Below are 21,914 nucleotides of genomic sequence, written 5' to 3' on the forward strand. Positions count from 1 at the left end.
GCTAGCCCCGCCCCCGGCGCGCGGGCATTCGGGAGACACCTGGTTGTGGGCGTCTGCGACGTGCGTGGTGTGGTCTGCGCCGGGGTCCGAGCAGGACTGATTGGGCGGCGGGAGCCGGTGAGTGCGGGCCCGCAGGGCGCTGGGCGTCCTCCTCTGGCAGCTCAAGGCGGTGGGGGCACCCGGGGCACCGCGGCGGCGGGGCGGGGCCGGGGGCGAACTCGGGATGGGAGCGGCCGCCGCCCGAGCTTAAGTGTCCGCTCGCGCCCGACTGCTTTTCATTGTGGACTCGGAGTCCTCAAAGAAGAAGGGAGTGATGAAGGGAAGGTGGAGATGAGGGTTTATTTTTTCTTTTCCCCAATGTGGGAAGGAATGAAAGACGTTCATTGCACCTGCTCAGCAAATAAGCACGTGACCCAAAACTTTATTCGGGCTCCGTAGCAATCATCAAGTTGAATGTTTCCCCTCCAGTGAAAGCAAGCGAGAGTGATAGGAGGAGGGACTTGGAAAAAGATCGAGGAGCGGAAAGAGAGATGCCAGCATCTTCTCTCCTGCTTACGACCCTTGCGATACGTCATCACTGACCTGGAGAAATTCACCTCTGTACAGAGTACAGGGCAGAGTTCTTGGTGTCACTGGGCACCCAACCCTAAGGAGCTCTGTGATTCATCGCAGATCCGGAAGGATGAGTAAAATCCACACTCGTAGTACATACAGTAGTTGCTGAAGTGCTCAAATTGGACTTAGGTCTGCCTTTAATAAGCGGTTCGTTGGGTTTTTACTTGAAGGAACTTGAGAAATCTTGTCAGTTCCCAGTATTAAAAACCCTTTTTTGTTGTCCAGATCTGTAGTCATTTGTAATACGTCTTTAATTTTTAGTCACAGGAAATAAGTGACCATGGTGCTCAATAGTTTGGATAAGATGATTCAACTCCAGAAAAACACGGCTAACATTCGGAATATCTGTGTTTTGGCTCACGTAGACCATGGTAAGAGCCCTTTCTAAATAGCTTGTTTTCAGTTCAGTAATTAAAGTAATTAAGCTTGTTTTCAGTAATGACACATGTGTTTTTGGAGTGATGCTAAGTTGGAAGTCTTATTTCTTTTAAAAGTTTGATGTGGTAGAACACAGCCAACTGGGGATTGGTGTTCTAGATAGTATACTGGTTTTAAATGAGAAGTTGAGTTTTTGTTAAGCTATCAAGTATTTTTGAAATGGCTTTCTAATATAACACGTCTATAGTCTTAACATAATGTTCTCAGAACCTGTGTTCTAAGTTCAGGGTTCTTTGCCCACTATGTCAGACGGTAGAAATTTATGAACAGGGCACCCCCTCAGCTGTAGAGGTGATTTGGGGGTTGAGGCAACACAGAGTGAGACAGGCAAAAAGTCGATGATAAGGGTTGAGAGAGCTGGAGAGTCAGGAAGCTAGAAATGGGTTAAGAAAAAATAAGGCTTTATAGCATAATTAGTATTAGAGATGAACCCTGAAGGGTGATTCAAGATGGCAGATGGGGACACTCATTTCAAGGGGGAATAGTGTCAGAAGGGGAGAAAGAAATGTATGTGACCAGAGGCTGGGACACAAGAGGGCAAGGTGGGCTGACCCATGGTGCTTAGCTCCCGACAGACATTGCTTTCATGCCACAGCATCGCCTCCTGCTAAGCCTGCTCTTGGTTTCAAACTGCCTTTTGTTCACCCAGTCACAGCAAAGATAGGAGGTGGGAGTGTGAAACAAAACCTATATGCCATCCTGAAAGTGAGGGAGGAGGAGATAAAAGTGAAAAGACAGGCTATGCTGTATCTTAAAGTCCCCTTCCTGCCAGCAAGGCGCTAGGATAAGGGTTGTTGTTTAGTCGCTCAGTCGTATCTGACTCTGCAACCCCTGGACTGTAGCCCGCCAGGCTCCTCTGTTCTTGGGATTCTCCAGGCAGTAATACTGAAGTGGATTGCCATTTCCTTCTCCAGAGGAGCTTCCCCACCCCCCAGGGATTGAACTCACATCTCCTGTATTGGCAGGCAGAGGCTTTACCACTGAACCACCAGGGAAGCCCCTGTGTAAAGTATGCCTCAATAAAAAAAGTTATTGGACAGCTTTTAAAGTGAGGTTGATCCACAGGGTTGGAGATACAGATTATAGCACTGTGGAGTGCTAGAATCTTTGCCCTTCCAGACAGTGCACTGTTCAAAAGTCTAGTTAAAATGCTCATTGTGTCTTCTTTTGCTTACTGTAGGTAAATAGGAAATACTTGGTAAAGCAGTTCTTATGGTTAAATGTTAAATATGTAGATGCAATTTACCTACCTCCCCCTTTAAGAAAAGAAGTCTATTTAAATTAATATTGTTACTTTAACAGGAAAAACTACTCTGGCTGACTGTCTTATATCTAGCAATGGAATCATCTCCAGCCGCCTGGCAGGCAAGGTATGTTATATTTGATATATATTTGCATTTCAGTAAGTATTAGCAAATCTACAATGTGATGAAGCATTTGTTGTGTTCATAAAGACCCCAAAAGTATAGAGCATAGTTCATGCATCTAAGAGACTGGCAGTCCATTTAGCAAGATAAAATAGATTGTTGACAAAAAATTATTTCTGTATTGCTTTTATATTAGTTTATATTAATATTTTATAAGTGCAAGAATGAGCTTTTGCAGCAAGTCAGATGATAACCTGGCACAATTGTGGAAGATTTCACAGGTGGAATAGATGCTTCACAGCAGGAAATTATGTGGATAAAATGGTTAAGGCTAATTTGTCAGTTGCACTTTATTTGAGTGGAACATTTGCCCAGCAATTACTGAGAAAGGAAAATGTGCTGGTACAAAAAAATGTATCAGATTATGATGATCTTGAAGGCTAACCTGAGTACCAAAAGAAGGCTTCTGAAGTATGAGGGTCGTGAGGAAAATCGTGTTTTAGGAAATGAAATGAAAAAGACCTTTGTTTCTAGCTGTGAATTGAAAGGACTTGGAATGATTTATTTGTAGTAGAAAAATAAAGATATTCCTTCCTTCAGTGAATTTAAGATATAGTCAGCAGGATTTATCCAGTGATTGGTAATACAGAGAAGAGGAGATGGAGAAGCAAAATTGAATTTGAAAAGTAGACCTGAGATACTAAAGGAAGAATGGAGCAGGTCAGGTCCCCAGGAGATTGGCCCAAGATACTGTCTTGAGTGAGTGAGTGAAGTCTCTCAGTCGTGTCCGACTCTTCGCGACCCCATGGACTGCATGGTCTGCCAGGCTCCTCTGTCCATGGGATTTTCCAGGCAAGAATACTGGAGTGGGTCGCCATTTCCTTCTCCAGGGGATCTTCCCAACCCAGGGATCGAACCCAGGTCTCCTGCGTTGTAGACATACGCTTTACTGTCTGAGCCATCAGGGAAGTCCTGTCCAGAGGAGGCTTAAAAACTGGGTGGAACAAAGTGCTTTTATTTTTCCTACTTGAGAAGTTAGAACAAGTACAATAACTCTACTGTAAGTAGATGAAATAATAAAGCATAAGTTAATGAAGTAGAAAAGATCAAAGAAGCCAAATTTGTTCTTCAAAAGATTCTTACAACTAACAAATATGATAACAGTAATGATGGACACATCATTGTACATTTAAAGAGTGAATCCTAATGTAAAGTATAGACCTTAATTGATAGTAACCTATTGATATTGATTCATTGATTGTAATGTACCACACTGCATACAATGTAAAATGTAAATAACAGGGAGGGAACTGTGTGTAGAATCACTTAGGAACCTCTTTACTTTCCAATTATTCTAGAAACTTAAAATTGCTCTAAAAAGAAAGTCTTAATTTAAAAAGAATTACTAGCAATGTAGACATTGTATCATTATCCTGTATTACAACTGATAAATATCTAGAAACTGATCAAGGAAAAAGGAAAGGAGAAAGAACTACATGATACTAGGCAAGAAAAATGCTGCAGAGATTTAAAAGGTAATAATAGTGGGACCTAATGAATAACTTCACAGCAATAATAAGCCTAAAAATTTAAATATTGAAAACAAAAGTCCACATCAGTTCGTTTTAACATTAAGGTTGCGTTTTTGCAGTTGAGGTACATGGACAGCAGAGAAGACGAGCAGGTCCGAGGGATCACTATGAAATCCAGTGCCATCTCTCTGCATTACGCGGAAGGTACGTCGGTCTCCGTTTTACAGAACAGTGGTTTCGTATCTTTTGTGTCTTCCTTCCTCTTTCCAAATCAGTTTCACGCCTCAGGTTTTTTTGCTTTACCTTCCACAAACTTCATTCTGGCCTTTCCAGGTGATCAATTTTCAGATCAGAGTCAGGCTGTCCATACTTGGGTACAGATGGGGGCCTCTGACTGGCTTGAGGGCAGAATCACTGGCAGTTCACACCTGCCCCTGTCCACCCAGGTGCTTGTGGAGATATCTCCTCTGGGAAGGTCTGGAGTCATAGGACCCTGGCTCAGTCTTATCGTCCCATTTCCTTGCTGGGTCCTTGTTCTGTCCTCTGGCCTGCCTGTTAGATCTAGAGTCTTATTTACTTGACTCTGCATTGCCATGGTCACTGTAGCTTTTATCCGCAGATCAGGATGCCACTCTGACAGTAATACTTTTATGGATTTGTCCGACAGACATAGTCATATAAGGCTGTGAGATGTAAGTTCATTAATATTCACCCTAATGTCTGTATCAATGAAAAGAATGCCTTAGTGTCTGTCTTTGGAAAATAGTTAAGTGAGGTGCTCTGCAGCTCTTCCAACAACTGTGATTATATAGAAAAGATAAAGGTCAGAGACAAAAAGCAAGTTGCAAAGTAAATACTTATAAGACACAAATGTGTTTTTTTTTTTTTTTTTTTAAATTTTTTTATTAGTTGGAGGCTAATTGCTTCACAACATTTCAGTGGGTTTTGTCATACATTGATATGAATCAGCCATAGATTTACACTTATTCCCCATCCCGATCCCCCCTCCCATCTCCCTCTCCACCCGATTCCTCTGGGTCTTCCCAGTGCACCAGGCCGGAGCACTTGACAAATGTGTTTTGATGATAAGAATATAGTAAGTATGTAGATGAAGGTGTCTGGAAGGCTGTATACCAAAACCTTAACCATAATTATCAGGGGCTGGATTATGTGAAAACTCACAGTTTTCAAAATATTTATTTTGTACTGCTTGGAAATGTTACACAACATGTGAGTTTTGATAAGGAGAAGAAAGTAATAAAGATGTATCTCATTTCCCTGACGGCCTGGCCTGTGGTTTATCCTTCAGTGTCCTGTCTCTCTGACACTAACACCAAGAGGTGTGCTGTGTGGGGCGTGACTCTTCTCTCTGAGATCAGTCTTTAAAATGGTTTTGAACTAAACCAGTTTTGAAGCTCTTAGGTACATGAATTCCCAATGTATTTAAAGTAATGCCTTAATTTTTAAAAAACTACCTCTCACATTTTAAAGAGTATGTCCTAATTCTGTGATCCAGCAAATGGCTCAGTGGTCAGTTTTTTTCCTATCTCTCCTTATTTTTATGAACTTGAAGAGTTTAGAAGTTCATGGACTGTTCTTTAAGTAGTCTCAAAAGGCCTGTTGTCATTTCTACTCTGTAGCCATTCTTTATACCTGTGAACAAATAATTGCTATCACAGAACTTCTAAAATGAAGATTTCATTCTGATTCATCTTTTTAAAAATTTTTTAAAAATTTACAAGTTTTATATGTGTTGTAGAAAATTCAGTATGTAGAAAATATACAGTAAAACACAAGATTGAAATAAAAATTGCTCTAGTTTTTCCCCCAGTTATTCTATTTTTTCACATTTAATCCTGTCATAACTGTGCATGTGTATGTGTGTACTTGCAAGCTGTGAGGTAGGCATCTAACTTAAATCCCCCGCCCGCCCATCGCCCAAAGAGTTAACTACTTATTCCAACACGAGTCTCATTTGATTATTAAGTACTGTATCATTAGTTCTTGGTGTGGTGCTGGCGTCAGCACCTCTACATGAATGAGGCAGTCTGGGTGGCACTGCTGTGAGCCAGAGAGTAGACTTGGTCTGCCCGTGAAACACCCCCTCTCCCTGGGTGGGGGCTAGTGCTTTTTAGCTCCCACTGACAGATGCCCTGTGTTTTTCTGTTTTGTTTTGTTTTTTTCAAGAAAAGGCATCGAGATTTTTGGTAAACTCATCCAGTTTTTAAAAGAACTGGCAATTATTAAAAAGTGGTAAAGTACAGTATAGAGCTTTGTATATATATTGTAGTGGGCTTTCACTAACAGGCTTTCAGTTTGTACTTCAGGCATATGTGCTAGCTGACAGCCTGGTTCAGGGGGACACTCAGTATTTACCCAGGAGGCAGCCAGGTAGCTTATATGTGCTCCAAATGTGGAGACCAAGGATGTGGAGGCTGTCTGCAGACAGATCCACTTCTAAGGTCACCTCTCTGTAAACACCTCCAGGAAGTGAAAGTGTTAGTTGCTAAGTTGTGTCTGACTCCTTGTGACCCCATGGACTGTAGCCTGCCAGGCCTCTCTGTTCATGGGAATTCTGCAGGCAGGAATACTGGAGTGGGTTGCCATTTCTTCCTCTAGGGGATCTTCCTGACCTGGGCATCATACCTGGGTCTCCCACACTGCAGGCAGATTCTTTACTATCTGAGCCACCAGGCGAAGGGGTCTGCGGTTACGGGCGAGTAGAGGGTTTCAGCTCTGTGACCCTCTGGTCCTCCTGGGGACACTGACTCGTGCCATCCAGATGCACACGAGGCCAGCACGGATCAGTAGCCACTGTCGCTTCCAGACACGTAAACATTCACTCGTGTTTCTGATCACTGTCCTTTTCCTTTGGGACTGGGCTTGGAGGATGGGGTTCCCTTGTGCCTAGTTTGACTAAAGGTCAGATATTTTTTCCTCTAAAGATAATGGGTACTTTACTTTGTGAAGCATTCAGATGATTTAAGATCTAAGAAGGTGGGTGCACCATGTTTTGATTCTGAGCTGCATGTCTCATCTGCGTGATTTTTTTAATCCTCATGGCAATCCTGGGAAATGGAGGTTCTCCTCATTTTACATGTTTGCAAAACGGAGTTCAGAGAGATTAAGAGACCTTCCCAGAGACAGAGTAGTTAGCATGTGGCAGTAGTCCTGCATAATGAATGTGTGCTCAGTCCTGTCCGACTCTCTGTGACCCCATGGACTGTAACACTCCAGGCTCCTCTGTCCATGGGATTTTCCAGGAAAGAAGAATGGAGTGCGTAGCCATTTCCTACTTCAGGGATCCTGGGAACCAAGTAACTATTAATACATTTCCAGCCTGTTTATTTGGACCAGGAGTCTCTCAAAAGTCATTCAGTCCAGGCCACCCCTGATTCCCCCTTCAGTGAAATTCTCTGCTGTCCACCAGGGGTTGCTCTGGCTCCTTAAGGGCATCTCTTGTGGCATTACCCCCATCTCTGTTGTCTTTGGTCACTGCCCAAAGTGGAGGTCACGTGATCTGGCCTCTCAGTCATCTTGTCCCCGTGTTTCTCATACCTGCCCCAACCCCTCGCTATTCCCTTCCTGCCCACACCTTTTTCTGAAAACTTTCCGAGGTAGACATGTGTCCCTCCATCCTCAGCGTCTTCTGTCAGTTTTCCTTCCTCCCCTTGCCTGGCTGTTTTCTAGTCACTGCTCTCTTGTCCTTCTTTTGAGTGAGTGCTATTTATTCTGTCATACTCTGTCCCTGGGTAAGAACATGGGATCACCCTTCTCCTTCTTCCCTGGTTCTGGTTCAGAGTTTAGTTCTTCCACCATTGCTTTAAAGCTCCATTTCCTTCAAGCCTCTTACCATCTATCCAGTTATCCTCCACCCCTTCTCACCACCTCAGCTTCCGGTTACAGTCCCTGGTCGCCATTTATTAGTGACTTTGGCACCTGGTTCACCATTTTCCTTTCTACCCAAATCCACCAAGGTCGCTTTTCCTGTATCTGAAAAATGGCCTCTTCCAACAGCTTGAGCTTGGTTTCTCAACGGTAGTGATGTGTACACCTCTGCTTCACCCACCCACTGGCATGGCTGCTTTCTGCATTTTAATATCACCCCTTACTGGTTCTCTGTCTGATATTTCCCATTTAAATACTGCCTTCTCCACCATCTTTAGTTTTCCAGCTCTCTCACCTGTGTAGCGAGGGACCCACTTGACTTCAGGAAGCCCTTCAGTGTCTTGCACCCCATCAGCATCCTTCATTTCATCTCTGCCTCCTACTATCCAGACTTGTCTTTTTCTGACAGTCTTGCTGAGGCCCTCAGTGTATCTGCTGTCTCAGCTTCCTGTCCTCCCAGTAAAACTCTTAACCCTTGGTGAAGCTGACTACACATTTTCCTCGTACCCTTGGGCTGGGCTCTCGGCTGGTCATTGGGCTGCTGGCAGACTTCCGTGTGTTCTCTGTCAGACCTTGCTCATTCTCTGCCACTGGCGCTCTCTTAAACCCTCTTGTCCCTTCGAGTCCCCCTCTCAGTCCCTCTCCCACAATCTCAGCAGACATTTGTCCATTCTATTTTACAGAGAAAAGGAGAATTCTCTCAGCTATTTGCCACTACCCCTCAAAATGTAATATAGTTAGTGTCTTTGCTTGCCTGCTGTCACTGTGAAAGGCTTGTGCTCTGGACTTAACCTCCTGTGTCCTGGTGCTGTCAACTTTTAAGCATGTTCAAGCCTCTCATCTTAAATTGTGTGTATTTGTGTGTAAGACTTAGACCAAAGTGTACTGCTATTACTCTTTCAGTGACTCTGAGAGCAGGCCCTGTGCCTTACAATAATGGCATATATTAGCAGTGTGAAATTGAGAGAAACATAGTTGGTCCTTGATCTCTGACTTTTTGTCTGGGGTCATATGAACAAAGAGAATTTCCAAGTAGATTGCAGAGGCCTAAGACATTTACATGGGTTCCAGGCAGTAAACATCAGTCTTTTCTCACTCCAGGGTTTCTTATTCTGATTCTGAGCCAGATGAACAGACAAGTGTTGTTTCCCCAGTTGCAAAGTCTAGAGGCACCTGTGACCTTTACAGGAAGTAACTAAGCTGATTGATAGACCTGGGTATGTTTCTGACTTGTGACTGCTTTTGTGACCTTGGGTAAATCTCTTCCCTTTTGGGAGCTTTAGCATGAAAGCTAAAATGAAATGAAGGGTTGGGCTATGAAAATGCTGAATGATTTTGAGGACCTCATGGCTTTTGTTTTATGTGACAGAGCTTTTCTTCAGTCATTTCTTAGAAGCTCCCCTGCTCTCAATTGCCCGAGAAGGAGGGTTGCATACCTGCACTGCTCAATATGTGTTTTCAAATCTCATTTCAGGCAATGAGGAGTACCTGATTAACCTTATAGACTCTCCAGGCCACGTGGATTTCTCCTCAGAAGTGTCCACGGCTGTTCGTATCTGTGACGGGTGCATCATCGTAGTGGACGCTGTGGAAGGGGTCTGCCCGCAGGTAGTGGATGGTAGCCTGGAAATGTTTAACTAGTTAGAGAAGGCAGGGGGAGAGGAGGCACTCACCATCAGTGACGATGTGGCACTTTAGACATTTCTGTGACACCGGAAAGCTAGTTGCCATTTCACATTCCATAGTGTTCCAGTCTGTGGTGGAGTTAAGTAACCCGAGTTCTGAAGGGATATTAGAATGACTTTAAGGTACTTTGACATGTCTGTGGTATCCTCTGGGAGAGGGTCTCAGTGGAAATGAGAGAGGCATGTAAGGGGGTCTGGGGGCTTTCCTCCAGTGAAAGAGTCTGTCAACTGTGAGGGGTTGTTAACAGCAAAATTCTGAGCTGCTTCTCCCTTACGTGGGAAAGTCTCTTCTGTTGGTTTCCCAGTCTGCAGGCCCCCTCACACTTACACACACACTCTCTCCCTTCCTCCCCTCTCTTCCTTTTCCAGATTCTTAATCTGCACTTTCTTACCTTTCCCACCAAAGTTCAAATAGTTCTCCCTAAGGCCGGAGTGAACATACAGCTCTGGTCAGCATGAAACTCAGAGTGACTTTCTAATCTGTTTTAAAATAATTTTTCTTTGAAACCTTATGTTTTTTCTTTAAAAATGTTGTCACCTTTGTGTCCTACTTCTTATTGTACCATCCTTTGTTTTAGTGATTTTTAAAAAGAAGAGTAAAAAGCTTCCTTTACAGGCATACCTCGGAGATATTTCAGGTTTGGTCCTGGGCCACTGCAGTAAAGTGAATATTGCAGTAAAGCAGGTCACGTGGATTTTTTTGGTTCCCCAGTGAATATACAAGTTATGTTTATACTATACTGAAGTTTCTTAAGTATGCAATAGCATTATGTCTAAAAAAATGTACATACCTTGATTAAAACAATACTCTATTGCTAAAAATTACTTAACCTTTTCTGACCCTTCATTGAGTTGTAAAAGTAACATCAAAGATCACTGATGGCAGATCACAACTATATTAATTATGAAAAATGTAAAGTATCATGAGAATTACTGAAATCTGACAGAACAACAAGAAGTGAACAAATGCTATTGGAACGCCAATAGACCTGCTTGATGCAGAGTTGCACAAACCTTCAGTTTGTTTAAAAAACAAAAAAAGGGAAAAAAAGCAACACCTATGATGCACAGTAAAGCAGAGCACAATGAAACGAGGTTTTCTTGTAGAAATGGAGAAAATCTAATCATTCCAGGAAGGTGTGCTGTACTTATTCTCTTAACTTCTCTGATTGCCTATAAGCGCACAGGTCCTGCATCTAGAGAAGCAAAACCTTAGTCTATGTAGTGTGCTGGGTGTCCTGACAAGTTAAGTTAAATTAACAGATGTGACTTCAAGCCACTTCAAATAGTGGTTAATGCTAAGAAGTGGTTTATGATCAGGAAAGTGTACACAGCGAGCCTCTGGGGACATACTCTGTTTTTCCACCTGTGTGTTACAGCGTGAGTGGTTTGTTTTTTTTTTAATGATTATTGAACAAACTGTGTATTCTCGTTTGTGTTTAATTTCACAAAACTCTTACTACCTTGTACACAATTTTTATTTATCATTCTTAAATAAATTGTCAGTTCCATAAAGGCAAGAACGATTTCCTGCCTGCAGTTCTTTGCTTCTGTGTCATATATTTTTGATGTCTAATGAATACCTGTGTCTGACTGGCATGGTCTGAGTTATATGTGATAAAGGAGCATGAAAATAAGCTACTTATTAATCAGGATTTTCTAATGTGTGCTTGAATTTAAATCATGAGCTTTACATTTTCTTTTCTGTTTTAATCAGACACAGGCAGTTCTGCGGCAAGCCTGGCTCGAAAACATCCGTCCGGTTTTAGTGATCAATAAGATAGATCGCTTGATAGTGGAACTGAAATTCACCCCACAGGAGGCCTACTGTCACCTTAAGAATATATTAGAACAGGTATTTTATCCTTTATTTCGGTACTTTAAAAACTGTGGCTCAAAGGAGAGTTGTAAGGAAGTTGCTAGTATGAGGCTTTGCTGCAGAAAATGCACTTAAATGTGTTGGAGTCATCATACTGCAGCAGGGGCAATAGAGCTAGCATCATCTTAGGAGTCGCCTCCATCTCCTGGGAGCATCCTGGAATAGAAAACTTGGACAATAGGTCTTAATGTTCTCTTGTTTAAAGTCTTGTGGTTGGGTTTGTAAGTGAAGCCAATATTAGGAAACTCCTTGGCTTTTTTTATTACCTGTATTTGGGTGAAATTTTACCAAAGCTTTCATTCATTTATTTATTCAGCAGACATTACCATAACTGTGTGTTGAATAAATGAGTTTTTGAAGGTTTACTTCATGCTAAGGATTGTGAATGTAAAGACAGACAGGTCAGAGTCCCTATCTTCAAAGATCTCACGATGGGATAAGGGAGAAAAACACGTAAAAGATGTTTGGGGAACAATGAGACAAACCCTAAATATGATTTGAGAACATAAATGAGGCCTGCCTCACCCAGAATGGGTCAATAGGAAGGGGAGAGTTAGGGAGAGTCTTATAATAGGAGTCTTGAGATGGAAGAAAGGTAATGTGTGCCAGGGGAGAATTATGGCAAAGGCCTTCAAGAGAGAAGAAATAACATATACAGATTCATTATATAAAGGAAAGAAAAACATAGTGCAAGTTCCATTCAAAGAATGTAAATTATTAAAGAACTATTGAAGTTACAAGTGAAGAACTAGATCAAGTACAGTAGTGATGAGAGATGGGAGTAGAAAGGAATACAGTTTAGATTCTGGTGAACCCTGCATGCCATGCGTGGAGGTTTGAAATGTCTTTTTCAAGACAGTGGGGTGCCATCGATGAGACCACGTTGAGAATGTTTGTTTGCTACAGGAAGGAAATGATAAAGGTAGAGCAGTGAGAAAGTCTGGGTCAGTGGATCCAGTTCCCTGAAGAGACAGGCACGGTACAGGTGGAATACTCCTGCCCTGCCGCGGAAGGGGCAGTGTTTGTAGAGATGGACTTACAAGTTGGATGATGAGAAGCCTGCAGGCTCTTTGAACAGTAGATTCTGTTTTCTCTCTGAGGTAGGAAATAAGATTGGTCACCTAGGAGTGAGAATCTTTGGGGCTTAGAGATCAGGAAGAGGGCCTGAAGAGAGGGGTGAACAGTTCAAACATCTGACATGAGAGACAGAGAGGGAGTTGACAAAAGTCATAAACTCAGATTGTGGGGCTTGGAAACCAGGAGTTCTAGTGACACCTGGCCCTCATACTGAAAAACAAATTGAAGATATGACAGATCAGTGTTTGCATTAAAAAAAGAAATGACCTTCCAAAAGCCTTAGAATTTAGTCTTACTGGGTATTGAAATAAGTGGCTGATAACATGTAAGTTAATGATTGCTGTAAACACCAGTTCCATCCTCATGGGCTTCATGGAGTCCAGACTGTGACTTAGGAGTCTAGACTTAAGGAGAATTAGACAGTGTGTCTCCTGACATGGGTGTGCCATGCATCCGAATGACCTTCTGCCATTTTGCCATCTCTCCTAGATTAATGCACTCACAGGAACTCTTTTTACTTCTAAAGTGCTAGAAGAAAGAGCGGAGAGAGAGGCTGAATCTCAGGTGAACCCGAATTCTGAACAAGGAGAGCAGGTGTATGACTGGAGCACTGGCTTGGAGGACACGGATGACTCCCACCTGTACTTCTCACCTGACCAGGGGAATGTGGTGTTTACAAGTGCAATAGATGGGTGGGGCTTTGGGTAAGTCTTTGACTCTACTGAAATCTCTCTGTGGGTTCTGTATACAACTGGTGCTTTAATTAAACTTTTTATCTTGAGGTATCGTAGATTCACGTACAGTTGTAATGTATGAGAATACAGGAATGTTCTCTTCCTCCTTTCCCCAGTGTCCCTCCAAAGGCACTATCATGTAGAACTGTAGTGTAACATCACAGCTAGGCTATTAACATTGATATAATCCATCACCCCAGCGCACCTTTGCATTGCAGTAACATAGCAACACCTACTTCCATCCCACTCCCAACTCCTCCTTAACAACTAACTGTCCTGCATTTCTATAACTTGTCATTTCAAGAATGTTATAGAAATGTGCTTGAACAACATAGAATGTTTTCTAGATTGGATTTTTTTCAGCGTAGTTTTCTGGAGATTTATCTAAATTGTTGCATTCATCACTGGTTGTTTCCTTTTCATTGTCTACTCCTATTTCATGGTATTGGTTGTACCACAGTTTGTTTAAATATTTACCCATTGAAGGATGTCTGGGTTTTTTCTGGTTTGGGGCTACTGTGAGTAAAGCTGCTATAAGCATTCATGTGTAGGTGTTTATGTGAACATAAGTTTTCATTTCTCTGGGATGAATGCCTGGAAGTGCATTTGCTGAGTGCTAGGGTTGTTATATGTTTGATTTTTAAAGAAACTATCAAATTGTTCCAGAGTAGGTGTACCATATTCCCACCAGCAATGTGTGGTGATCCATTTCTCCACATCTTAACCCTCATTTGGTATCATCACTATTTCTGTTTTTTCTTTTTTTAGCCATTCTGCTAGGCTAGCCATGTGCTATTATGGTTTTAATTTGCATTTTCCTAACAGCTTCTGAGGTTGAACCTTTTCATGAGCTGATTTGTCATCTATATATCCTCTTGGGTGAAATGTCTTTTCATGTTCTTTGCCCACTTTGTTTTTGTTCAGGTATAATTGACTTATACCATTATATTGATTTCAAGTATACAAAGTAATCTATCTTTGTACATATTGTGTAAATATTTGTTTATATTTGTATATAGATGATCACTACAGTAAGTCTAATTTCCGTCACACTACATAGTTAGAAAATTTGTGTGTGTGTGTGTGAGATGAGGATTTTTAACTTTGATTCTTAAGAACTTTCAGTTACACAGTGCACTATTACTAACTTTCCTTACCATGCTATATACATTGCATCCTATGACTTATTTTATAACTGGGAGTTTCTACCTTTTGACCCCCTTCAACCATTGTGCCAACCCTCTACTCCTTGCCTCTAGCAACCACCAATCTGTTCTCTGTATCTGTAAGATGCTTGTTTTTTTTGGTTTTGTTTTTTAAAGCTTCTACATGTGTAAGTGCACGCAGTATTTGTTCTTGTCTTACTTCATCTGACATATCTCCTAATGATCTCGAGGTCTGTCCATGTTGTTGCACATGACAAGTTTGCATTCTTTTTTATGGCTGAATACTATTCGTGTGTGTGTGTGTGTGTGTGTGTACGCGCACACACACACCACATCATCTTTATCCTTTCATCTGTGAATAGACACTTAAGTTGTTTCCATGCCTTGGCTATTGTCAGTAATGCTGCAGTGAAGATGATGTGATGATTTCTTAAACATTAGCCAGCCACTGAGTGGCAGAGCTGTTGTTAAGTTTAAAGACTGCCTGGCACTGAAATTCGTGCTTCCTTACCGTGGTACTCCTGTGGGATCTTCACTGTGGAACATTGGGACCCTTGTTTCCTCTCATTGCCCTTCTGGATATGTACGTGCTCAGGCCAAGTAGTAGTGATGGCGGTTTAGAATGTGCTAGGTAATTGATCACATTTCTAACCACAACCATTGCTTACTCGTGCAATCAGAAAATTCAAAGGATTTTTTACCTTGGGAAAAAATGTCTTCGACTTGGATAAACAGTTGTGGGATATAATGAAATTTCCTTTGGTTGTGGGCTTAACCTTTCATACAGTTTATGGGGATAATAGAACCAGGAATAAGGGACCAGGTGAAACCAACCTTGGTTATTTCTCATCTCCCTTTTTACAAGAACTTACTCTTCAACTTCATTTTGACTGAACACATTTGCTTGGGGCGGCATAATAAATTGTAATACTGTAATTTTTTTGTGTTAGTTTGTAACAAATTATAGATTCCTTGGTTTACTATAAAGATCATATCAGATTTAAATACATTCAGATAATGGATTATAGTGAAAATGGAAGTTAACAAACCTGAAAATTTGTAATTTTCATATGTAGTTGATGACTTACCTTTATCAACTTTCTGGTCCTCAGTTTCTTCATTTGAAAAATAATGTAGGTCTAAGATAATGTCTAAGAGTTTCTTTGAGCTGAAAAAAGTTCAGTGATTCATTCAGTCATATAAGAGAGTCAGACCTATTGATTTCTTACTTTGTAAGCATTTTGTTAGTGAGCCACAAGGTGGGGGGCTTGTCCATTTCTAGTACTTATTTTCATAAATAATTGAATGTTTTATGTGAATTTTAGTCTAAATCTCATGAATTAGGGGGAGTTGATCATGGAAGAAGGAATGGGGAGAGATTTGAATGAATGAAATCAGGGGAACTTCAGTATCCCTCATAACTTTGCACGTTTTTAACTTACTTTCAGTCAATAGATCAATTCCCCTGTATTAGCCAGTGTCATCTTTGGAGATCTGCTAGTGCCTGTTCTCAGCTAGTTGACATGTTCAGTTCAGTTTAGTCGCTCAGTCGTGTCCGACTCTTTGCGACCCCATGAATCGCAGCACGCCAGGCTTCCCTGTCCGTCACCAGCTCCCGGAGTCTACCCAAACTCATGCCCATTGAGTCGGTGACGCCATCCAGCCATCTCATCCTCTGTTGTCCCCTTCTCCTCCTGCCCCCAACCCCTCCCAGCATCAGGGTCTTTTCCAATGAGTCAACTCTTTGCATGAGGTGGCCAAAGTATTGGAGTTTCAGCTTCAGCATCAGTCCTTCCAGTGAACACCCAGTTGACATGTTAACTTATGGGAAAGGTGTTGGAAATGAAAGCACTGGAGACCCTTTCCTTCCAATTTTCCTCTAAAATGTCAGTGAATAGGGAACTCCACGTGTCACAGAACGTGAGAAATGAGCACATTTCAGAATTTAGAAAATGTTTCTATGAACTCTCACGTAGTGGGACAGGATTAAGAAGTGTGACTAGTGGCCGTATGGCCTGAATGTGTCCTGTTAATAGTTGTTACTCCAGGAGAATCTGCTCTGAAAAAGCAGCAACACAGTGGCTTGGGTAGGTGGCAACAAGGGTCTGTTAATAGCTTCTGGTTAAGGTAAACAGAGCTGAGGCCCAACCCTGTTCAACAGAGACAGGAACGAGAAGACAAGGAAAAGCCCTTCCTAGTAGTTCTCCATGCTGCAGCATCTTAGAATCCTGCAATTAATATTAGCCCGTTGGGTACCTCGGACTCAAAAGCATATGTGGCCCAGTAATTTCATACGTGGCCACATCCTCATTCAGGAGGACTGGCCAAAGATTGATGGGTCAGTAAAGTCCTGGAAAACATGTTCTGCAGATCTTTTCTGAGAATCCTGTTTGAAGTTACTCAGTAGAGGAAGTGAATTAAAATAGAACTCAAGAATGGAGAAGTCCTGCTAGAAGCTGTCATTATAACTAATGACAGATAAAAGAATAAAAGCATCGAGCAATGGTGGAGAAAGGTTTGATGTTGATAAGCAACTTTTGTGGTAACCAGGGGATGAAAAAGAAGGTAAAGGATGAAGAGCAAGATTTTCAAAGATTTATAAGTGTCTGTATGTGTAGGTATGTGTATAGAAATGACAGACTAGAAAAGGGTGGAGACAGTGACCTATAAGCAGATGGGCAAGTGTCTTACTTTAATTTATGATTCTATAGCAGTTTTAGTATTTGTGAAAGTGTTTGTTTACCACTCTGTGAGTTAAAAATAGGACTTATATCTGACATGTTGTAAAGGATAACAGAAAATATAACAGTCTGGGAAGCACAAATCAACATAAAAAAAAAAATCCTAGAAGCATGAATAGAATGTGCCTGATCAGAACAGTAAGTGACAGTAAGTATTTGTACCCCCTGTTGAGGAGATACTGTTTTTTTAAAAGAAGGAAATTTCATTAGAAAAAAAAAATTCAGGAGTGAGCAAGCAACAACATACACAAATAAATTATATATAAATTATGTATTGTTATATACATGAGTTGTGCACTCGTGTCCAACTCTTTGCGACCCCATGGACTGTAGCCCGCCAGGCTTTTCTGTCCGAGGGATTCTCCAGGCAAGAATAGTGGAGTGGGTTGCCATTCCCTTCTCCAGAGGATCTTCCCAACCCAAGTATCGAACCTGTGTCTCCTGCATTGCAGGTGGATTCTTTACCATCTTAGCCACCAGGGAAGCCCCGTTATATACATGTTGTTTATACAAATTTATTTATAATCTTGTATAAAAAGTTTTACATGAAACAGTATAACATGTAAATGTATAAACTTATTTACATCTGGCATAATAATACAGTTTATATTTTAATATCACTATAAACTTATATAAATAAATATAAAATATATAAAAGTTATAAATAATGTAATATAATAAAAATTAAACTTTTAGAAAAAATTTTTAAGACCTCTACTAAGTTAATACCTTTTGGATCAAATGGGAAATAAAGCTTTAAATAGTGAATTACTTTGCATGGGATGGACCCTTGAGGCCAGCTCTTTCAGAACATTGATGACTTATAACCATGTGATATGAATTTTGCTTCCTGATTGGGTATTTTTTTCTCCTGTGACTCTCGGTGAGAGGGGGCACTGGGTTTTTATCTTCAGTAGTTTCTGTGAAGTTTGCTCTGCGTTCAGTTATTCTTTTGATGAATTTGTAGGAGAGAAAGTGGTCTCCCCGTCCTGCTCCTCCGCCATCTTGGCTCCTCCCTATCTTCAGTAGTTTCTGTAGTGTCTCTTTTTGCTTCTAAGTTGCTGCCTGGTGCTCTTCATATTTCTGGTTCCAAGCATAATTATCAACTTCCACTCGTCCGCTTCTTATTGCTCCCACCAGGCTTTCATTATCATAAGAGAAATGTCAGCCAATTGGAGTTGGTTGTAGTTAACCTCTGGATGTTTTGGAAAATACAGCAGGTGTCTTGTAAGTTGCTGGTACTTTGAGAGTTGAACTCAAAGCTTAGATTGTGTAGGAACATACTGTTCCCTGCAAAAAGTATTTTTTGGGGGGGTCCTTTATCCAGACAGTGCAGATGGTGTAATATATAGCATTCTTATTTGTCCAGTGACTGCTCCTGTTTGGCTGGGGTTTGCAGTAGAGCAGACCTGCTGCTAACTGGTTTCTCTAAGGGCTGGAGAGAGCTAAGTAAGTGTATATGTATTTCCTGTTTAATCTCAGATGCTACAGAGCCTTTTTTGGCAGGTTCTGGCTGTAGGGTTTATTTACTTCATGAGCAATAGGAACTTACAGTGAAAGGCTGAAACAGAGTTTATTGTTGGCACAGTTGCAGTGGACAGCTGGAGCCTGTTTCCTTGGCCAGTGTTCCTCTTGTTTTACGCTTGCAGAATTAAGAAAGGGATTGATAGCACGAATTCTCATTCATATGAATGTGGGGAAAGTTGGACAGGAGCATGGGCGAGACTGCTTGGCTTTGAATCCCAGCTCTACTTGCTACCTGTGTGATATCTCGTGCTTCATTATACTTTCCTGTGAGGAGGGGGGAGATAATTAGTACCTACCTTGTAAGAGAGTTGAAATGAATTCAGAGCACGTTGAACAGTACCTGGCACAGAAACACCCAAATGCTAGCTAGACTCATACTTATTTCTGTTGTTATTAATAACGTGAACACTTGCTTTTCTTTCAGAATTGAGCACTTTGCCAAAATCTACAGTCAAAAAACTGGCATCAGAAAGGAAGTTCTTTTGAAAACATTGTGGGGAGATTATTATATAAATATGAAGGCTAAGAAGATTATGAAGGTGGATCAGGTAATGTGGTCTATTGTCCATGTTGATCGGTGGTCACATTGTTGCCCTGTGAAAACCTGCCCTGTAACACACTTGTAATTTGCCTCAGTTTATGGGAGATTTTCTACTGTATATATTTGGCTAGAGCTCATGTGTCTTATGTCCAAGTATTGCTTAAATAGAGTTCTTTACCAGGATCAAAGGACTGCATGGTGGTGGTGGTGGTGGTGGTTTTTCCTGTTTAAGAGGAGCAGAAATCCCAGATCCTGGGCCGGTGAACTTAAAACACATATTTTGCATCATGCATTTGTGTGTCCCCTTCCTAAAGAGACAGCTCTTGTAGACGTCACTGTGTGGCCTCTATTCCTAGCCTCAGCCGAGGCCTCCTCCTTGAACAGCAGTCACCATGCGTTGCTGATGGGTGAGGCGGATGCTTCCTGGAGCACTTCATTCTGTCGGTGGAGGTCTTGTAGGGCTGCTGAGTCACCTAGCCTCAAAGGAAGGATGCTTTTCTTGAAGACTTTTTTTTTTTAATGTAAAATTAAGGATTTTATAAATGTATTCTCATTGAAGAGTATGTATATTCCTTGTAGAAGGCATTCCTTATATAAAGCTATAGGAAAGAAAAAAAATACCACAGGCCAACACTGCTAATGATATGGTTTTCATTTCTTTCGTTCTTTCTGTTTAGATAACATATATCCCTAGACTGAGACTGTGCTGTTTATACAATATAGCCGCTTTTCCGCTTGACATCCTATTGTGACCATTTTCACTTGTCATTGAAAGTTCTTTATAAACAGTACAGTGTATAGATTCCTTAAAAAACTAGGAACAGATCTACCATATGACCCGGCAACCCCACTCCTGGGCATACACCCTGAGAAAACCATAAATGAAAAAGACACATACCCCAGTGTTCACAGCAGCACTATTTACAATAGCCAGGGCGTGGAAGCAACCTAGAAGTCCATTAATAGAGGAATGAATAAAGATGTGGTACATTTATACAATGGAATATTAGTCATAAAAAAGAACAGATTTGAGTCAGTTCTAGTGAGGTTTGTGAACCTAGAGCCTATTAATACAGAGTGAAGTAAGAAAGAGAAAAATATATTAATGCATATATATGGAATCTAGAAAAATGGTATTGATGAACCTATTTGCAGGGAAGGAATGGAGACACAGATGTAGAGAATGGACTTGTGGACACAGGGAGGGCAGAGGGGACAAATGCAGAAAGTAGCATTAACACAACATTGTAAAAAATTTAAAAATAAATAAATAATAAATTTAAAAAGGAGCCAGTGGAGTGAAGTAGCAAGGAGCATAGCTTGAGAATCTGATTCTCTTTGAGTCTCAGCTCCACCACTTTCTAGTTCTGTGACATGTGTCTGTTTCTTTCCTCTACAAATTGAAGATAGTAATATTTATCTCATGGAGTGATTATGATAATTATATGAAATATCCAAGAAAAGTCTTAAGAGCAATTCCTGTCATGTAATAAACACCCTGTTATATCCTCATTCGTGTAATCATTCTCGTAAGATTGAACATAGTTTTTATTTCTGTTTCTCAAATATTTTGATATTTTAAGTAAAGCTGCGATAGGCATCTTGATGCATACATTTTTAGGCCTTTATGATTTTTTTTTACCAATCATTCAAAGGTAATGACTTAATTTCCCAATACCTTGCCAGTAGCTCTTGAGAAAGAGGGTTTCAGTTTATATTCCATCTCTTGTACCTATGAGAGTATTCATCTCAAAGTGCTTATGCTGTGATTTTGTATAGTTTGATGAGAGAAATAGTAGGGGTTTTGTTTTTTTTAATACCTTCTTCCTTGAAGTTGAACAGTGTTCATATTTTAAGAACATCCTTTAGAACGAAGTCCATGGACATTTTAGAGTGGAGTTTTAGCTCTCAGCTTGGGTACCATGTGTTCTTTTGATGGCAGTGGGAGGACAGCGCGATGATGCATCCACCTCCCCCCACCACGCCCCGAGTGGTTTCGTGTGTGGTGTCCACGGTTCAGAAAGAGAAGAGTGAGTTGTAACTGACTGTGGATTATTGGCTGTTTAGAGCATTCATGTAGCTACTTTCCTCCACTTTGTTGTTGAATAAGTATTTTCTAGTAGAAGTGAAGCATTGATAACAAAGCTCATCAAGAATGAATACGTTAGATAGTGATGAAATATTCAGAAATTTTAAACCCACACATCCTTTTTTACTTTACAGGCAAAAGGAAAGAAACCTTTATTTGTACAGTTGATCCTGGAAAATATATGGAGTTTGTATGATGCTCTCTTGAAAAAGTAAGACAGTTATAAATTGTTTATCTCTGGGCAGTGTAATTTGCAATTTGATGAGTTACCCTTCCGAAAGCTAGGTAGACTGGGAAAGTGAAGAAAGCCTTTACAGAGCTTGGAAACCATTTAAAGGAGTATGTGTAACCCAATTACAGGGTGACGGGAGGGACAGAACAGAAATATTTTATAGAGTGCTGAGGCAAAGAGATAAAAGGATGGAAAGAAACATAGACTTTGATTTTTACAAACTCAGTTTAAAATAGTAAATGTAGTAGAAAAGCTGCTTGATATTGAGGATCACTTATGGGGTCACTTAGGGAAAAAACCTTTCCCAATGCAAATGGAAAAGAAAGTTTGCTTTAGTAAATTTCCAAGTTGTACCAGCGTTGGAATCATGATTTTTGGTTTTAGTATTTATTTATAAAATCAC

The 21,914-nt window shown here is 40.9% G+C and overlaps 1 protein-coding gene across 1 annotated transcript in view; it reads left to right on the forward strand.

Moving 5' to 3' along the window:
• EFL1 (elongation factor like GTPase 1) overlaps window positions 1-21,914 on the forward strand; it is a 111,597-nt gene continuing 89,683 nt past the window's right edge. The window contains exons 1-9 of the mRNA XM_043489784.1: window positions 1-117; window positions 877-986; window positions 2,356-2,423; window positions 4,072-4,156; window positions 9,315-9,448; window positions 11,243-11,380; window positions 12,971-13,185; window positions 19,074-19,197; window positions 21,414-21,490. Of these exons, the coding sequence (XP_043345719.1) occupies window positions 896-986; window positions 2,356-2,423; window positions 4,072-4,156; window positions 9,315-9,448; window positions 11,243-11,380; window positions 12,971-13,185; window positions 19,074-19,197; window positions 21,414-21,490 (932 nt within the window). The 5' untranslated portion in view covers window positions 1-117; window positions 877-895. The remainder of the gene's footprint in view (window positions 118-876; window positions 987-2,355; window positions 2,424-4,071; window positions 4,157-9,314; window positions 9,449-11,242; window positions 11,381-12,970; window positions 13,186-19,073; window positions 19,198-21,413; window positions 21,491-21,914) is intronic.

Source organism: Cervus canadensis, chromosome 17 (genome assembly GCF_019320065.1).
Source record: "Cervus canadensis isolate Bull #8, Minnesota chromosome 17, ASM1932006v1, whole genome shotgun sequence".
NCBI classification, from domain to species: domain Eukaryota; kingdom Metazoa; phylum Chordata; class Mammalia; order Artiodactyla; family Cervidae; genus Cervus; species Cervus canadensis.